General features: G+C 41.0%; 1 protein-coding gene across 1 annotated transcript in view; it reads left to right on the forward strand.

Annotated features, from left to right (window-relative positions):
* prex2 (phosphatidylinositol-3,4,5-trisphosphate-dependent Rac exchange factor 2) overlaps positions 1–20,596 on the forward strand; it is a 115,989-nt gene that overhangs the window by 13,331 nt on the left and 82,062 nt on the right. Inside the window, exons 2-8 of the mRNA XM_042510369.1 lie at positions 7,252–7,323; positions 9,159–9,281; positions 10,796–10,900; positions 14,008–14,109; positions 15,005–15,166; positions 18,816–18,949; positions 19,860–19,963. Coding sequence (XP_042366303.1) covers positions 7,252–7,323; positions 9,159–9,281; positions 10,796–10,900; positions 14,008–14,109; positions 15,005–15,166; positions 18,816–18,949; positions 19,860–19,963 — 802 coding nt within the window. The remainder of the gene's footprint in view (positions 1–7,251; positions 7,324–9,158; positions 9,282–10,795; positions 10,901–14,007; positions 14,110–15,004; positions 15,167–18,815; positions 18,950–19,859; positions 19,964–20,596) is intronic.

The following is a 20,596-nucleotide window of genomic DNA, read 5'->3' on the forward strand; positions in this document are numbered from 1 at the left end:
ACTCCTCCAATAGTTTCAACTTTGAATGCATTAGCAGATGTTTGAGGCGAGCTTTGTACTTGATTCAAACTAATTTCTGTAGCATGGGAGCAGCTAGATGGCTTCTTTTCTTTTATCAAAGCGATTTGCTGCATCATTTTGCTCTTTTGGATCTGTTTAGTGCTCCCTCCTCTCTGGTGTGATTTGTATTCCCGTCACAGCCCAATCTGCTGGCTGTGATGAACGACATGCTCTTTCTCCCCGTGCACTTTCTTTATTCCCTGTTCCACTCACTTCACATCCACTTTAACATTTTTATTTGACCGAAGCACACGCTCTGGTTTGGCAAATACACTGTACACACACTTTATTTTACAGCGCAGGAATGTCCATCGTTGTCTCTCTTGTTATGTAATTGTTAGTGTCACTGACACAGAGATCAACATATACAATAGGAGTGGCTAGACTTCCTCTGATTGTATCTTTCCAATCTGGTGGAGGGATGCCGGAGGGACAACATTGCATAATGTCCATTCACAAAGTGTCCTGAACTAGGTTAGTTCAGTCAGCACACAAACTGTCGGCATGGAAACAGCCCTCCAGCCAGTCTATTACTCCTCTCCCTTTCCTCTCCAGTATGACACTGATTTTCAGAGGATGCTGGGTTACAGTTTCATCTGTTGAAAAAGCATAAGTCAGCAAAGTGCAGTTATTGAGTTAGCTGTCACTCATAGACAGACCACTGTGTCCACTCATAGTAAGTAGGGCTGCACAATATATGGAAAAGATGCAATATTCAATAACGTTGTTGAATATTGCAGTCTTATACCTTGTTTCATGATGTGTTTATCAAGCAAGTTGATATTGGGATGATTATAGAGATTTAAAAAAATTCCCACAGTTGTGGAAAACGTTTTAAAAGTGGAATTTTGTTTGTTTAATGAAATTGTTTCAGTAATCTTCCACGGATGACCTTAGTCTAATGTAAAAAAAGGCAAATAAATATTACGCATCAATAGATATAACATATCTCTAAAATGAGTCAATATGTGACATTTTTTTACCATCACATATGGTTTTTAAATTTCTTTTTAATTAATTTTTGGAAGTATGTTTGAACAGAGTTTGAGTCTGATATGTGAATATGAATAATGCCAGGCAAGTGGGGTAAAAATAATATTGTGACTGTATGACAAAACATTTGAGGTCATGAATCTCAAGGTTTTCATACCTGTGCCCCACTATTTGTACCAAATTTTTGAGATGGATATGGATAAACTCCGAGTGTGAATGTGCACTTCACTCCCAAGAGCTCCACTGCTCTATAACGGCATACCACCTATAATACTATAACGAACATTTGGAGTAAAGTATACCATGCAGTTTTGTTTGTAAAAGGTCATTTAATTATGGGTCCTTCAATGAAAGGTTATTAAGTTTTAAAATTTTGTTCATAAAATGTGTGGAAACCCTGAATAATAAATTGTGCAGCCTTAGCAGTGAGTCAATGATGTAAAGGTCTATGATGTGGCCTTCAGGTTTGATTACTGAGCTTGATTTCAGTCCCTTGATTTTAGTTTTAGTGTGACAGTAAAGGTCAGGTTGTTATCACATCTGAGCATCTCTGCGTCAGGCAGTGCAGCCGTGATTTCCTCTACCACCACTTTGTTGCCCACAGCGTGTGAGCTGGTGTTGATTAATGGCAGGTAGGGCCACACGCAGTGATTGGACCAATCTATTCATCTCACCCATCTGCTCTGTGGAATAATGAAAACTTTAATGGCATTTTAATGTGAATCCCCCCTTAGCCATCAGAGTGACAATTGAGGTGATTATACTTGGGCCTAAGAAAAGAAAATGACAGTTTTTGTTTTCCTAGTTGAATGCTGTTGATACAGGATTTAGAATAGAAAATGTGCATCCAACGAGTTTAAAGGAAATCCAGTCCAATCCAAATATATTTATAAATATCTGATTCAGAAAAGAGCAATCACTGCTTTATTACCCCAAAAAGTGGATGATGGTGAGTAATGCCATTTTGGAGATGAGTCTAACTTTCCTTGAATGACCAGTGGAAAGAACACTGTAAGCAAATCACAGCTGTTGTCTAACTTTTTTATCCTCTTTGTCTTCTGAGGTCATCACTTTACCTCATCATCTTTCAGAATATCTAAAAAAACAAAACCCTCAAAGAATAGTCATAAACTTACATTGTAGAAAAAACTTTGACTTGTAGTTCAATATTTTCTGCTCGGTTCAAAATGTCACTCCGTCTCTGGTCACGGAAAGCGTGACATGGATCATGAACAGTTCCTTTGGAGATTTAAAATGTAATGAAGTCTGCTTGTGATTCATTAGTGGCCGGTGCCCAGACGTGGTGGATTCCTGCTAGAAAGCACATCCAGTTCTAGGGAACAAAATGTGTCCCGCTGGAATTCAATCGGTCGTTACAGAGTTTGAGGACGGAGATAGCAACTGTGGTGGACCAGAGTTTTTTTTAAGAGTGGCTGAGTTTTAAACAGTTCTTCAGCTGCATTTTTTCATGCTTTTTGTGTGAAACTGCTGTAAAATGAATCACAAATTGAATTAGTTTCTAGTTAGTAATTGTTGTTGTCATAGCTTTAAACCAGAGAACAGATGCTCGGCTCTGTGATGCAATAAATAGACGAATCAGGTGACACTGAATTACAATACTGGATTTGGATCATTTTTGCAATAATAGAGTCGATACACACACACAATGCGTTTGCAAATGAGCCGTGCATTTATGTACTGCAGCACTGTCAGGTACTGTACAAACCTGGAAATGGGCTTGTATTTATTCACAGTCACCCTGGGTACTGTTACTCTGTCCATAAATCCAGACAGTCAGTCAGTTTTCCATTCACTGTCCATGGAGCTGTTCCAGGATCAGCCTCTTAACAACATCAACAAGGCAGTCTTGGCTGTCTCCTCGGATAAGACATGTTCGTTTCCACAAATCCAGACTGTCCACCGCTCTAGGAATAACACAAACAGTGTCTCAGATGAATGGTTCAGACTTTCGTGTGGCCTTTTTTCTGCGCGGTACATTCATCTCCAAACTACATGAAAGATGTTTTTCGGTTTTACGCCATCACTTCTGCGCGACAAAAACAAACACTCTCTTATCTTCTGGGTTTATAACACGATTTATTATCCCCCTCCAATCAGATTTAGAGTTCCTGCACTCCATTATGCCGTGCCTTTTTTCTCATGTTGTTTACTTGCGATAAGCATCTGCAGTGTGGCTCCTTATGTTTTGCTGCAGAGCCCCCCCATAGCTGTAGATATACTGTATAATTAGTGCTTTGCAGATATAGTGATTATGTCCTGTTGAATAGACTCTTCAGCTTTAAAACTGAGACTACCTAATGAGACCATGTTTGATGTCATGCGTCAGTGACAGGGAGCCGGTTTTTGATGCAAATCAGCACCCCTTTTGCCCAGCTAAGGTCCAGTACAGTAAGTTCTATCATGCCTTTGCGAGGGCCCGTCGAAGTCTGCTCTGTGTTTGTACATATTAGACTTGCTAATCAGGTGCTAATGCTTGTGAGTGGCAGAGTTGCGAGGCAAGGCAGCTACAGAATGGTAATCAGTGTGGAGTTGGCCTACAACAAAGAGGCTGATTATTTAAGCCCCCCCCCTTTTTTTTCCAACCACAAGCCCGCATTCAAGCATTCACTTACACACTCCCCTTTGAAGTGTTGCTTGATGTCAGTGTAATTTGATTTAGATGATTTTAGTTATTTCTTCATGTCTATTGTTATTTTTAAAAACAGAACATTGGCTTTCTAATTAGCCAGATTTTTTTTTTTTTTTTTTACCACAGATTTAGCCTAACCACCTTACCATCTGTTCACAATTAATCATGTGAAACTTCCCAATAAGCTCAGCGTAGTCTCAACCACTCACTTAGATCTTAGTGTCAAGAAATAATTCTTGCTCATTAAAGTGAGCTGTTTACATGCTTTGTGGTTGCATTACGCTGGCTTGCTCAGGTCAGGCTGCCTGCTGTGTGGCTGCGCTGGACAACAGATGGCATTACAGCCCTCTGTGGGGCGGTAAAGGGACGCCCATGGTTAGGGTCAACCGCAAAAACAGATGTGAACTTGTGACTACGCTCACAATGATTGAATGCATCACACTGCCTTTCAGTGTGGAGCTTCATGTTTGTCATTTCTTCATGGCGTGGGTCTTTAATAGGGGGTCTCCCTGGGTTGTACCCTGCGAGATGGGGGGAACAAATTATTGTGTGATAATTTAATTCAGGTTTTAATTTAAGTTTTTATGCCTCTGTGTAGGGGTGGGTGGTATATAAAATATACTCAAGGTTTTATGGCATGTTCCACGTGCAGTATATAAAATGACTATATAGCAAACATCGAGTATAAATTCAAGTTCAGCTTTATTAAAATACAGTAGCTAACTTATTTGACATGATTGTAACTGCAGTTCATTCAGTAATTTTGTACTTTAGTAGTTAACATTAGTGTAAAGGACATTTAAAAATATTGGGATATATATATTGCGTATCGCGATATAGCCTTGAAATATCGCAATATTATTTTAAAGCTATATCGCCGAGCCCTACTTCTGTGCCAGCGACTGGAGGCGTTACTTTTTTAGGTTTTCCATCCCAAACTCATGACGGCTATATCTCTATGAAGGCCTTGAGGGATTTTCCTAAAATTAGGCACAAATGTCCACCTGGACTCTATGATGAATTAATTAGATTTTAGTGGCGAAAGGTTAAGGTCGGGGTGAACTTGTATGTGTCCCATTCTCGTGAATGCAGTAGCTCAAGAACACCTCCGATTTTTTTTTTTCAAAATTTGGCATAAATGACCACTTAGACTCAACAATGAACTAATTAGATTTGTGTAGTCACAATGGAAGAAAATTGCCATACTATAACTTCTGGTGACTCAGCAGCTGAAGGCAAGCACAAACGAGAGAAAACCCGAAAATATTCAGAGAATTATCACAAATGCAACTCATTTTCATATAATATATGTAGTAGGGGGTCCCTGCTTTGTGTCTCTTTGAGCTAAGGGGTCCTTGGCCTGAAAAGAATCCTGGTTTATGGAGCTACTGTTGTTGGTTTATGTCACGCTGTACCATGAAATGAAGCTTTGTGCTGCTGAAGTGTTTTTCTGTGTCACAATGTTTTGTTTTGTAGCACTGTCTCTCTGCCTATTATGTTGTCTGTCATGTCGCAGTGGTTTTGTGTGAGGATTGGTGTGATCAGTGACAGGCCGTTTATTAAGTCAGAATTTGACAGCCACGCTTCATTCTTTGTGAGCTTGTAATCGTGTTACAGTGGAATCAAACTGTTTAATAAAGATATACTATGCAGGGTTTTCCTAAAAAACTATGTATTGGCTGATATTGACTTTGTTGACTGTGGGGTCACATCAGTTTGGCACAGGTTCAAAAGAGTTTCTCTACCAAGAATTTGAGAGTTTGAAATTAACATCATCCCGTCATCCAGAAGAATGTACATGACGTGTTCAGTGTAATCTTGTAAAATGTATTTTTTGGTGAGAAAGTAAACAGTACTACAGTTGTTTTACATCAATATAAAATGGATATTAGATAGGAAATTATGATAAATACAGCAAAAAAACTTTTGAAACAGTAAAAAAATTATATGAAAGAAGGTTATTATAAAGCTTTTTTTATGTTTCTGATTTGCTTTTTGCTCATTCAAAAGTACTGTCAAGTCAATCAAGGCTGAAAGACTTTAAAACAGTTCAGTTCTTTTTTAAAATTTAAGATTTCCTTGTTTCTTTGGCATGAAAGGGGAAATAAATAAAAAATTAAATAAAATACAAAAAATATTACTTTACACATCGGTATCGGCCCAAAATTTCACAACTGGTGGATCCCTATTTTCTTCTTTTTTTCTGTGTTGGGGATGTTTTTGGGTGTCGATCCCACCAACACACAGGTGAGGTCAGGACTATATAAAAAGGTAACACTAGCAACCAAGTGCCAGACTGTAAGCAGCAGGCATCCAGGAGACGCAAATATAGACGCCAAACGAGAGGGTTTGCTTTTACTTTCACTGGCAAGTGTGTTTACAAACAGTAACCGGCAATCCTAGATAGTGTACCTTTAATTTCTTCTTTGCCTCACTTTTCTTTAATTTCGTTCATTTATTTTAAATGTCATGAGTCTCCATCGTGTTTTAGCAGACAGGTTTAGCATAATAAAATCCAAATACACATTTGATTCAACTTAAAAATCTTGTTTCTGCTTTTATCTTGCTTGAGTCTCTGCCTTTTTACGCCATTTGAAGGATAAATAAAGTTAGTTGTGTGACGTGGGAAATGAAAACAAATACAAGACAAAACCCAAATCACACAAGCGTGTTTTTGTGATGTTGTGCCAAGGATATTTTTTTTTCCTGCTGCTTAACTTACTCTCATTCAAATTTGACGGCAACATGTACATCAGGGACGCTGTTGTTGTTACTTGACATCAAGTTTGATGAAGCTCGAATTCAGAGCAACTGAATGCAATTTCTCCTGTGCTTTATATTTTATGAAAGTTTTGATTTTTAAGCCTTGCTTTGGATTTCATCATAGCTTCCCCAAAGTAAAGTGCATCACAGGCATCAATCAAAATCAAAGCGTGATGCCACCAATTTGTTTTCCCCGGAGCTTTTTTTTTCTGTCTAACAAACGTTATTCCGAACATAAAGATTCAAGTCTGGTACCTGTTGATGGATGTCTTTTTTAAAAGCTCTCCCTCAGGCAGAGGTCAGAAAATGACTAATTCCTCCTCAGTCACATTTTAAGAATACATTCGAAGCACACCTTCTTAATTTGCCATTCTCAGAAAGTGCCCTGAAGCATTAAATGGGTTGTTGAGGGCTTGTGCGGTGAAGCAGCCTGGGAACAGACGTCCTCGGGGACTGAGGAGCACTTCCCATCCATCTCAATTCACACACTGTTGGCCTTTCCAGCTCCCATCCCCAGCCACTTAACATTGCCTTTGAAATACCATGCGCTGCAATGATTATGTTTTTTTTTTAACTGGTGCAGAAGATTGTGGTTCGTGTGTATCAAGTGTCCATTGTGATAGTTACCAATTTGCTCTGGCAGCCAAGTGCTGCAGCTGCACACAAAGCATCAAATCTTCTATTTGTCTCGTTAAAGGTGCAAGCGTTTAGACGCCAAAATGTAATTTAATCCCAGGAAGGGCTGGTTCAAAAGTGTTAACTGTTGCTTTCCTTTTCTGCTTCAGGTGTTTCTACATCGTCTCAACCAGTATGCAGCCACCAAAATCGACAAGAACATCACAGAGGAGACTGTTAAGGTGAGGGTCAATCTGTGAGGTATGGGACTGCATAATTGAGATTTGTAAAAATGTCAACGGCGATTGACTTTTACACTGCACACAGACCTTTTTTTCATACAGTAACCTGATCCATGAAAAGACTGGGAATTAAATAAAGTGGGTCCCTTGTTCAGGGTGCTCTGTCAACCTAAAATAGTCAAGTTCTGAATGGAGAAAGAAGTGGTGGGAGATCCAGGAAGCAGCTGTAAATATAATCTATTTCTGGCTGGAGGATAATAAAGGATGCTCTCTCACAGTGTGAGTGTGACTCTTTCGCTGAGCTTGCTTACTCTGGAAGGTAAATACACATTTAGTGGATATTTACTGCACGTCCTGTGTTTTGGAATATGTCTATCCATGCTGTGTTTTGTTTGGGAACATGCTGTACAGACTAGAGAGGGGTTTGGATAACGTGGGTCATCGTGGGGTTAGGCTGTGATGTCACCAAGCAGCTCAACAACATCCAGTCCTTTGGAGAAGAAAAGTACTGATTAAATTGTAACTATTTTTTTGCTTTTTTTATTTTTCGCTCACAACACCCATAAAAGACTTTTCTGGTTTTCATGCTTTGATTGTATTTCACTAACTTCCTCCTTCATCCAGAGTTGTTTTGTCCTTTTAATATCACCACAAAAAGGACATAAAAGGGGCAGAAGTCAACACCACATGAAGGCAAAGTTTCCATACAACTGATCTTAAAAATGTGCTCCTTTTCCCCACTTCTCTGTTGAAATATCTCAAATAATGTTTGAAATTAAAATATCAAAGAAGCCTCTAGTCAAGATGCCCATTACAAAGAAACCTCAGTCTTTATAGCGTAGCCTCAAAAATTCCTTCGCCTAGTGCCACATGGCCACAAAAAAAGCAGAATATGCCAAAGTATTGATTTGGGCAATCTTTGGAACACTACTGGAGGAAAAAACAGCTGGAAAGAATATTAAAAACACACAATAGGGATGTCGACACAGTTAATGTTAATTGGTCAACCACAGAGACTATTTTTGTCTGGTAACACACATCAGTCTACAAGTTAATTTACACACACAAACACACACACAAACACACACACACACACACACACACACACACACACAGCTCTGCGATGCACCTTCTGGAAGGGGGCTACCATTGTGTTCTCGCTCTTATACATGCAAAAACACACACAAAGTATGTGTAGAAGAACACAGAACATTAATTAGCATCAGGTCCTCACTGATCCTGCAGGCATATGTGACGATTTAAATAATCAGTTAAGTTACACTCATCATTTTTGTTGTGCTGCGATTGCTGCTGCGGATTTTAGCGCAACCTGTGCATCACTACAATATATACCTCCCTTGCTGGCTTCTCACTCTGTCATGTTCTTGGTGCCCACGCTTGACTTAGCATGTCGGCAGATCTCAATGCCATCTGGTGAATGAGATGGGAGAGGCGGAGAGTTAAGTGTAGGATTACTTGTGAGAAATTTCTCAAAATGATCTGATCAAATTTGACCGTAAACTTAAAACCAAGAAAAAATAAATTAAAATACATTTACTACATAAAACACTAAAATATCAGAAACACTAAATAGATAGCCCCTTTTCAAATGCGGTGCCCAAGCTCACTGAGTCAATGGCGCGTCGAGGTAAAAGGACAGTGCCTCTTGTATTTTACATAAATTTGCATTTTTTTTCCATTAAAATCAAACGCTTATTTACCAGTTAATGGCTTATGGGCAATCGAAAGCAGAAGTTACAGACACTGAAAACCACAACACACATACGTGCTTCATTAATCTGACCATCCAGTGTCTTTGTGTCCTTCTGTGTCAGGTTTTATTCTCCAACATTGAGGAGATCCTGGCCGTTCACAGAGACTTCCTGTCCATGGTGGAAGAGCTGCTCCAGCCTGACCCTCATGCTCACCATGAAATTGGCCGCTGCTTCCTGCACTTTGTGAGTAACACATGGGAGCGCCATTCCTCTCTTGAAAATCATTTGCCACTTTTGATTATCATGTCACCATCTTGTCTTGCTCTTATAGTTTAGTCCAATCAATGCAAAGCTCTGTTTTCAATAATCCTTTGTTCACTGGAGCAGTAATGTAAAGAATTTCTCTCCTACTGTGCTATCAAAGCTCAAATGCAGTTCTGTCTTTGAGTACTGCTGAGAATGATAAGACACGCCACATGTTGTCAATTCATCTCTCTGGATTACCCATGATGAGGGAGGGCACATGTGTGATATGCTTGATACGGCTCTGATATACTGCTCACCGCTGCTATATATCACATGTCTTTGATGCAGAGCCTTGAAGCTCACTGGCATATAATAGGTTTCAAAGTCTAATAAATCTCACCATCCTTCTGTTAGGCTGAAGGCGACGTCTCTGCCAGTAGGGCACTGATGTAGCATCGTGCTGCTGCTGATACAGGTGAAAGAGAACGAGATGCCCTCATTGAGAAAATGGGATGTAATTTACGGCATAACTGAAAACTCATGACCATAATTCAGTCATGAGTGACCATGTGAGCCCATTGAGATAAGACTTGGACTAATTTTCTGTCCTTTGTCTTATTCTGCAGCTTTTTCTCTTCTTTGTGGTGATTTGTTGATGCTCTAAGTTCCAAGAAAGAATTGCAAAATCTAACTTTACTATAGAAACTCATATAGGGGAGTAAGCCAGCTGGACAGTGGATTGCTTAAATCAAAATCTCTCTGTGATTCAGCCCTGCAAATTGGACTCCACTCCTCCCTTTTACAATGAAATAGTCCCCTGGGCCAAAAAATAATCTTTATGGAGGTTCATAAACTGACCTCTTAGCAAAAACACAATTCAGCAAGAAGAGCGTACTCTCCAGATAATCACAAAGTTGTGTTTTGCAAAGCGCCCCCGCTTGTTGTTATGACAGTTATGTCTCTTCACATCGCCAGCTTTGTCTTCTGAGGCGGAGCAGCATGGCTGAAGACCATGCCGTGTACTATTTTTGCTGCTCTGCAGTGACTTTGTAGTGAGTGATTTAAAGGCTGTGTGGTCTGATCCCGCTGCTGCCTCTCAAAGACAATGGAGTATGAATGTCATGAGAACTGCTGTGGTGAAGAGTTGTCGGTCAAATGGCTGTAAGGCGGATGATAGGATATGACTGCAGCCCCCCACATATATACTGGATATACATTATTTATTCCGTGATCGAGAGGAGTGTGAAGAGGAATGCGCTATGAATCCTGTAAATCGTTTATCTGCTCTGTGTTCTGTTTTTGCCTTCTTTTCTACCATTTTTCTTTATGTCTTCAGTCAGTATATCTGTCTTCTCTATCGCCTTTGGCTTAATTTATTTCCTCACGCCCTCCTCTCCTATTCCCATTTTCTGTATCACTCTGTTGCCTTCTTTCTCTTACCTCCTGCCAGTTATTTGTCCTTTTTTCTCCTCATGAGTCCTTCTCACCTTGTCATTCTCCGTCACTTGCAGAGGAGTCGTTTCCAGATTTATGATGAGTACTGCGGGAATCATGAGAAGGCCCAGAGGCTGCTGCTGGAGCTCAATAAGATCAGGAGCGTACGGACATGTTTACTGGTGAGAAGTGGGTTGTGAATGTGCACATAATGTTCAATATGTAACATAACGGGGAACCAAGTAAATCCTCAGAAGATTGGTACTGATGTCCAAGTCAGAGTGAATGTTTTCAATCCATGCTAACACACAAAGGACCCCATTTAAATGATCTATAATGTATGGTCTAAAGTGCAAGGCTCGTGTGCTTTTAGGGCAAGTTCAGGTCAACTTTTACTAGTTAAACGACAAATAATCTTGATGCAAAGTATGGCGCAAATGGGTTGTATTTACTTCCTTAATCAAACATAGGGGTGTTTTAGACATGAAATGAGTTCAACCAAGCAGACTGTCATCTTCCATTCCATTTGAAAGCCAGGTATGCTTACGTTGCTATTTAAATGGCAGATTTGGCAAATTGGAAATGCAAATAGTTTTCTGCTGAGGAGGCGGATCTGCTCATGTGCGAAGTGAAAGCGCCCAAGCAGACCATCTATGAGAGCAGCAGCAATCCACCAAAACTCCCTGAGGTGAATCAGCTCTGGGAGGAGGTAGCAGTGAGCATGTTCTTATCTTCTGGCATTTCCAGAAGAACTGCACACTGCAAAACGTGATAAAATGATGTCAGGAGATGGGGGAAAATGAAAGCTTGCCGCTCACCAAAAACATAAAAAAAGTGTGTGTACAAAGCTGAGTGTACCTGTGTTGTGTAGGCACATCTTCCTATTTAAATAATGCACCATTTAAAAAGCAGGATTAAGGGACCAGTTTTTTTGTTAGTCAGTATAACAGTCGCTTTCTACTGCCCTTAAAAATAGCAATAGGCCAATACTGAAACTGACCACACCTCATTTAAACCCACAGGTGAAAATACATTTTCTTCTTACACAACTTTGGGCAGTGGCCTGAAAATCACAGCTGCGTTAGTCTGAAACTACCAATGCCAATTGCACTGTTCTGTGCATTGCTTTGCACCAGGTGTAAGACAGGGCCCAAAGTGCATTCACATAAACAAGTGTGACTTAAGGAATTTTAGCCAAGTTCTTTGGGCTAATATTAAAGTCCAAGTGGGGTCATGCATGACCAAAACTGGATGGAGAACTGCTCACATATGAAAACACTCCGCCTCAGTCTCTTAGACACACAAACACACAGTCACCCACAGATTAGAGTGTAAAACCCTGTACTTAATGTTCCAGTGTGTCTGACAGCTGATGTGACTCGGCCCCTTGTGTGGGCGGACTCCCTCTTCCTGTCCCGACACTCTGAGAGAATTTCACTTCCACAGGGGAGCATCATGTTGCGAGAACAAAAGATGACTACATTTCCACTGCTGGCTCAGTAAACTGTGTGTGTGTGTATGTGCACTTTAAGAGGTCAATTTAAATGTTGGCCCTTTTTCTTTTTCCATTGCCTCTCTCAGCCTTCACTTGATGCTGTTTACAGTCTGTGTCCCTCTGTTAGTACTTTTCACTTTTTACTCATAGGCTTTGACAGTGTGTAATGTGAGTCCTTCTCACTCCTTACTCCTTTGCTTCAGAGCTGCAAACACTATTACTACACACCATCACCCCTTGTGTTTTAAGACTTCCATAAAAACAGAGCACTTTGAAGTCGAGATCTTCAGCAGAGTTACACTCCCAGAAGAGCCAGAGTATGACCACAGACTGTGGTGTATTGATTGGGCGGTTCTTTAAGTGAAGCATATGACCTTTTCTACAGACTGTAATTCATGGAGTGAGGAATTAAACACACACATGCACATAATATACACACCAATCAAAGCAAGAGCTCTGTGTCTTATTTACTGTTCATGTGTGCCTTTAATCTAGGAAGCCAGAGGAGGCAAAGATATTAATTGACCTTGATTTAATGAGGTCTTTATAGCCTTGACCTTTTGGAGACCTAACCTTCCATCAGGGCTATATGGGTCTCATGTTACCCTCCAACCTACACTGAGCTATGGGCTCATATACCTCAGGTCACCTCCTCGGCCTTGCAGTGACCAGGGTGGGAATATCTGCTAACCTCCACTAAACCTTTGGCCTACAGACTGCTCTAAACTTGGTTTACTGTTTCGGTGTAATCAGCACCTCATTGATATTCAAGTGAGGATGAATATTAGTAGCTGACCTCATACCCAGTAACCTCCCACATGTAGGTAAAGGTCACTTTGATCGACTGAAAGCAATGTTTATCTCTCAGGGAAAGGGAAAAAAACGCCCTGGGTCGTTTGTATTTCTTGCAACCAATCGGAATCGTCTTGGGTGGCTCTCAGCCCAGGATGCAGCGGCAGTGCTCTTGCAAAATAGTGTTCTGAGGGAACTTGTTTTGGTGAAACATTTACTTGTGGCTAAATTTGCTAAATAGCTATATGCATGCAAAAGAAAACTCCATAGAAAACATAACAAGACATTTTACTGTGCAGTTTGCTAGCTTGATAGTTTTTCCTTCACGCACAGGGCTTAAACCAAGTGTAGGGATAGGTTTGGCTTTGGTTTGTGTATTTTGAAAACGGTAACATGCAGGATGCAAAGGGGGAAGTCAATTCTGTCTGAGCTAGATAGCCAATGACACGCCAATACCAGCAGTCTACATCATCTTGTTTATGATCAGTTACTTCCAAAACCATTGACATTCCCATCAGACTCAGTTGCACTTTGTGCTAAGAAGGGATTGTTATGAATGCTAACATGCTAAACTAAGAAAATAAGGATTGTAAGGATTGATGAAAAATCCTTATGATCTTAAAATCTCCCGCCTTAATTTTCAGAAAATGAAATATTTATTTCTTGCATCTCTCTTTGTAGATTATTTATCACATCTTTGCACCCAGCAGTAGAGATGATATGACTGAAAGTGAGTTAACATGATGACCTTTCTGCTGACTCCATCTTCAAACAAACAGAAAATATGAAATACTGCTGATACTACTGATAATCTTTTCTGATGTTGCCAAAGATCTTTATTCCAACAGCACTCTGGCAAATGATTACATCTACTTCAGCAGGACTAAAATCAAAAACAAATGTTGGACTTGAACTTTTATCTAACGGTTTGTTTTTCTGTTCAATGAGTATTATAGGCTCACAGAGTGTTGGCCTTATTAAGCCTCCTCTCCTCTCTTCTAGAACTGCATGTTGCTGGGAGGCAGAAAAAACACAGAGGTCCCACTGGAGGGTTACCTGGTTGCTCCTATTCAGAGGATCTGCAAGTACCCATTGCTACTCAGAGTGAGTATGGTGTTGCGCATGCTAACCATGTATTATGGAGATACCACACCCTTGTGCCACCTCTGCAGGGCACCCTCTATTCTTCATTTCATCCACCACCTAGTCATTAGTTAGGGCTGTCCCGTCGTATTCACATCAACCTCTCCCTCACTAATGAAACACTGGTCTCATATTCTGACACATCTCTGCTTTAGTTCCCCAGCGCAACGACACCGTAGGAATAACACAGGACCTGTCATCACCTCCTCTGCTCAGCTGCGCATTCAGACACACTGACTGGCCTCATTCATACCTGCACTCTCAGTTGTTAGTTTTGAAATCTCCATTTCCCAGTGTGAAATGTGAGCGAAATTAAATACACTTTCAAAGGCTTGTTTGAGTCAGAGATGCGAGCCATGCCATCTCGTTCTTCTTGTTATGATCTATTAATTCACCCAGGCGTTCTCTAAACAGCCACCAGCACAGGCACAGAGATGTAATAATAATAAGGGGGTAATCTGATGCTCCGCCATTTGAAGTCTTTCAGCTGCTGGGGCCTCCTTCTCTGAAATGACACAGATAGCCATCACTGGCCACAGATATATCCTGAACAGTGTAAATCAGCCCTGTAGCTGCTGACATGCTGAAAGGTGGTGTTTAGGCTATAGACGCACAGATCAACACTTTTGCTAGACCTAGTTTTTAACCACTAGACTCAAGAACCACTGGAAGGTAAGCAAATGTAGGGTGGATGAGAAATTTAACATGTTTTTCATGTTGTGTAATTATGATTCAGACCTAGATTTGCCACAAACTGTATTTGAAAGTTTAGCTGTATTTAAGGGAGTGTGTCTCTCTATTGTCATGCATCTTTTTTGTGTGTGTTCCTGACTTTTTGTGGTCTTTGCATACACAGGAGTTGCTGAAAAGGACCCCGAAGAAGCACAATGACTACGCCCTGGTGCAGGAGTCTCTGCAGGTGATGAAGGCTGTGTGCTCTAGCATCAACGAAGCCAAGAGACAGATGGAGAAATTGGAGATTTTGGAGGAATGGCAGTCCCATATCGAGGGCTGGGAGGTGAGGGCTGTGTAAACTGTGTTGAACGATTTAATCTCAGCCAGTAAATTCAATTTAAATGGCTGCATTGACTTCTCGCTCTGGCTTGTCTTGTTGGTTTTTCTTTTTTTTTATTAAAACACAGCTGAGCTTTCCCCCCGTCAAAGCTCAAAGTCATGACATATTTAAAGCCACTTAACCCTATGCCAGCAATTCAGCAAGAAGTGGCGTGACTTTTGTCAGCCCTTTAAGCTTTCTTGTTCTCTCTGGGAACAATGACTTGTATTCACAATGGTCAAATTCTTTCCGCCTGGATGAGCCTGCCGTTAAAGCGATCCAATCATCGTCAGGTTAACTGCACTTCTGGCCCTTTAGATACGTTTTCTTCCTGAGATCTGGGATGACTTTATGAAGGGTCAGTAGACCTAGTTGTTGGTTGATAGAGAAAACAGTGGTGGTAAGTAAAGCTGGAATGCTTATGTAATTGACCTGGCTTCATGCATAGAGGGCCTTATGGCTTCCTGGACACATGCAGACACAGAGACACTGCCAGTGTTGATACATCTTCTGATCCAAGGTGTAGGCAGTAACAGATTTCTAGATAACACATACTTTCAACTCAGATATGAGTGAGACAAGATGAAGAAGAGCACGGTTAGACTCCCTTGCATGTGACTGGGGTGTTCAAGTTTCTGTGAAGGTTTTGTTTTAGTATGAATAAGGGCATTTAGAAAGGCTTTTAATACAATTTTTGCTTCATGGTAAAATATACTCCAAAGTAATGAATAATTGGGCAATGTTAAAAACAAAAAAACTGACATTCAGAATGTACCTATGACTGAGAGTCTGATCACGGACCTCTTCAAGTTTAGTGCTTCACTAACTTCAATGAGGATCAAATGCTAGTTGTGCCTTTCTAGACATTTATAATGTCTAGAATATAATGAAATTCTGAGAGTAATTTTGCGGGGCCTGTGACGCTCAAAAAAATCATCAGCTGATGTAAAAATGGCTTTTTGGCCCAAAGGCATCAGGTGACAGATGTTGTACTCACACTGTTTGGTCACTATGAAAACTGGCTTCCAAGCCTGGTGCACTTCTTGGGGCCTGAGTGTGACTCAAGTTGTCTATACACAGTTCTCAGTACAGAGGTGGCTGCTGAGCCAGTTCTAGCAGTGAATGGTGCTAACAGCTCGAACACTGCTGTCGATGGCCAAAATGCTGACAGATGTAACGGGATTTACCAGAAGGTGGGCACTACATTTTCGTGGTGACGCCATACCGATAACTCAGTGCAGAGCATTGGTTTGTAGCTAGTCAGTGGGACACACACACACACACACACACACACACACACACACACACACACACACACACACACACAGAGCACTCACATGCACGCATAGACAGACTAGCTTACCACAACAAAGAACAGAGGCTCTGATTACAACAGACATAGTGTGACTTCACTCCCCTCTCAGGCCGCCATTACTCCACTATATGTTAACATAACAAATAGTTGTTTGCTACTAAGTTAATGCTCTGAATGTTGTATACAGAACCTTTAATTTATGTGCAGAACAAAAAAATCATTAGGAGTATAAAGTATTTATTCTGTATGAATTCTGTTTGCACACTTATTGAATGGAAGGATAATTTCAACTATGTGTACTGTAAACACACATAGAGAAAAAGCTCAAAATCTAAGAATAGTGTGATGAGAGTGAAGTTTATTGTTGGGTGCGGTGACATATCTTGCACTCGACACGTTCCTGGCTGTAGCTACTCTGCGGTTTCCCCTCAGCACGTTTTATTAATCGTAAACATTAGCTCATTCTGGAGCAGGACCCTGTGACTGCTGCACGCCAGGCTAAATGAGATGGAACTGAGAAGAAGAGAGGGGTGAACTAGAAAGAAAAGGAAAAAATAAGAGAGAGCGAGAGTGCTGAACAATGGATGTATCTTGCATTTCTGTGTGGGTGTGTAAGGAATGATGGAGGGATGAGGAGTGATTGTGAGAGCCGATGTTTTTCCGTTCCTGCTCCTCCACCCGGGCTGATTGCTTGTTAGCGCTGACCTGATCCACAGCTGGCTGCCCTCGGGCCATCCTGGCAGGTTCACCTCGCGTGGGAGAGACAGGGCGATGGCCTGCAGTGGTCACCATGGTGACGACTGCCAGCAGTTGTCAGGGCGGTGATTGCCAGTTGGTTTGTGTTGCGAGTGTCTGTGTTTTGTCACTGTTTACCATAGAAATATGTTAATTTTAGAGCAGCACGTAGTAGTTTCCAGTTTCTTTTCACATTCTGTTCTCTTGTTTAAGTTCAATTAGCATTCTTAAAATCTACTTAAGTTGTGGAGTTTGCTCGATTTGGCGTCTTTAGTTTAAAGAATCTCATTTAAATTCTCTCATCTCCCCAGCTAATTGTCAAATACCACTTCAGAGTTTAAAACAAACTTTTCCACCATACTTTTGCCTTAATTAATGACATATCCCTCTTCACCGCTCCTAATTTTTTATCCATTTCTGCAGTTGTTATGTCTGGCTTTTGTCTGGTTATAAAAATAGAAGGTTGAAATTTAGATGAAACAGATGACTGAGGGTTTAAAGTGTTGCTTAACTTTCTGAATGCACCCTCTGTGGAGCTTTGGCTTGGAACAAGATTAATGTGAAGAGTGATAGAAAAATGCTGCAGAGAAAAAGGAGGCTGCACAGAAAGAAGTAAATTGGCAGGGGGGTTCTGTCAAAAGCGCATGAAACACAAAAGGGAAGTGTCGGTCTTCCATTAAGGAAATGCAGCTCTATAGTCTGGACCAGCGTGCGTGTTGCTATTGGACTCTTCAAGTGACCAAGACAAGTTGGCCTTTCCATGTCTGGTGTGCACACATTCACTGGCTGCAAATTAGTTTAACATCTGGTCATGAGCTGGGGAGTTAAAAGGCCCCTGAAAGAGCGGGAGACGAAAAAAAAAAAGTGTGGAGGAAGGAATGAAAGAGATAGAGGAATAGACGAGGGAATCAAGGGGAGGGGAAGCGAGTGAGAGATGATCGGCAGAAGGGAAGGGAGGAGAATAAAAAGGGCGAGGAGAGAAAGAAGGAAAAAGCGGGATAGGTTTTGGCCCGCTGATGTCTCCAGCAGGAGGAAATGCTTAACACATTTTCCGGCTCTCTGCGCATAGAGGTTATTTTTAGCTCTGAAGGGCCGATCAAACGTAGTACATAAATTCCCAGAGCAGGCAAGGTAAGGGAAAAGACAGCACACTTTATCACTTGCAGCAGGAACCCCCAACCAATATGGTGACCAGGCGCGACAATGCAACACATAGTTTGACTGGACGGGATGTTATTCTATAGAGGCTATTAACGGCCGTGCATTTTAGAGTCCCAAAGCAATCTGCTTGGAGGAAGCAGAGAGTGTTTTCACAGACCCCTGAGAGAGGGAACAGGAAAGGCTGGGCTTTGTGATCCCTCCTCCTGTTCAGACACGATTTGTGAACATTGAATCATATAGAAATCAGTCATAGAAACTTTCTTTTTCAGATAAAAAGTCGCATTCAAATTTTCTGCTACTTTATATGTCCTCTTTTCGTTATTCCTGTGTGTCAGTCTATGTCCAAGTAGTGTCTGTTTCATTCCTTCTGTTCTCTCTGTTTGACCTTTTCCCCACATGCAGGGCTCCAATATCACAGACACATGCACGGAGATGCTCATGCACGGCGTCCTCCTGAAGATTTCCGCTGGAAACATACAAGAGAGGATTTTCTTCTTGTTTGACAAGCTGCTGGTCTACTGCAAGAAGAAAAACAGGTGCCTTGACACGCTTGTATTCATTACTCCACAGACAAAATCCACAAAGCAGGAGATGAATTTGAATTCTCATTACAGTGTGTATTTTTCAAGAGACAGAATAAAAATATTGTTTATGCAAATTTCAAAATCTCCCCTCGTCTCTGTACTCCTACAGAACATTTAGAGCATGGACTTTATAAATAATTCACTGCGCAAGTTCCTTTACTTGTTTAAAGAAAAGAGAGCAGTGCACTGTGGGAAACATTTTAGTTTTTTGTGAGGTAGTTGAAAGTAGTTATGCAGTAGAGGAGACATTTGAGAAAAGGATTTTTTTTGTTTTACATAGGGAAACAGCAACAAGGACTATTAACCCCCATCTGTGGACACGTTATTAGAGTAGTCCCTCAGGTCATTTCTGTGACATTTATTATGATCAGTGCAAGTCGAGTCAGGAAACTCTTGCTGATTGCAGACCATTGTTGTGCTTCTGCACGCACACTTGCCAGATCTGCTCATGCTGAGCTACTGATCCAGCTGCTTACAATGCTGCTGCGTCCATTGTGCGTGTTTCTGGCGGTTTTTGTTTACCCACCACCAACCAAGCTACCACCTGCTTCGATTAGCTTTTACTGTACGTGCTGTGTACAGTGTTGTGTCTGCAGGTAGTATAAGAAAGTAGATCCATTCATGACTAAAATCACAAAAAGCAAGAAAGAAAAAAAGCTGTGTTGTTCTGACCTTAAATTGAATAACTTGTCTAAATTTGATGCATTTTCCTCAATGTGATTAATACACATGTACAAACATCAAGTGGTTATAATTAACCTCATAAAATCCTAAATGGACTCTGAGTGATACTAATTGCACAGTAAGTAATAACATGAAATGATTATTGCCTAATTCTTGTGTTTGCTTCTCTCTGTCCAAGGCGTTTAAAAAATAGTAAGACTGCCACAGAGGGTCCTCGCTACCTGTTCAGAGGGAGAATCAACACAGAAGTGATGGAGGTGGAAAATGTGGATGATGGCACGGGTGAGTGGATAAATACATTTTCTTTCGCTCTTAGAAGCTCATTTTTGTACTTCAGCACTCCTGGCAGCAGCAGTTTAAAAATAATCCACAAAGGAACGTTGACAACATGTGATTTTATACTTGGATCGCCGATGGAAAAATAAGATTTACCTATAAACATTTTTTTAGACATCTATAGTTACATGATATTCTTGGGACTGTGCTGCTGCTGGTACTTGGTGAACTCGAGTGCTTGTGTCTTTTGGCCTCACATAGCCACTGATTATCATTTATATTTGTAGAAGCCATCATTTCCTCTCCAGCAGACCTAGATGGGCCGTAATATTGGGTGTTTTTTGGTGAGAGATGGATGGGTTTGGGTCTGGAGAGGGAGGATAAACACGTGAGGCTGATGGCGGTGCAGTAACTCCTGGGTGTTCTGCACCACAGGCGGGAGATTTCAATCTGAAATCCAGGGCGACAGGAGCATTTTAACTTGGATTCCTACGTAATAATAAGTGCCGCAACTTTTTTTCCCAGGAACACACTTGCTGCCTGAGGTTGAAAAACGCCCTCGAGGCATGCCATATAAAGGACACCACACTGTAGATGCTTTTAGACGTGATTGTAATTGATGATTGTAATGGTTTGCTT

Source organism: Plectropomus leopardus, chromosome 21 (assembly GCF_008729295.1).
Source record: "Plectropomus leopardus isolate mb chromosome 21, YSFRI_Pleo_2.0, whole genome shotgun sequence".
NCBI lineage: Eukaryota > Metazoa > Chordata > Actinopteri > Perciformes > Serranidae > Plectropomus > Plectropomus leopardus.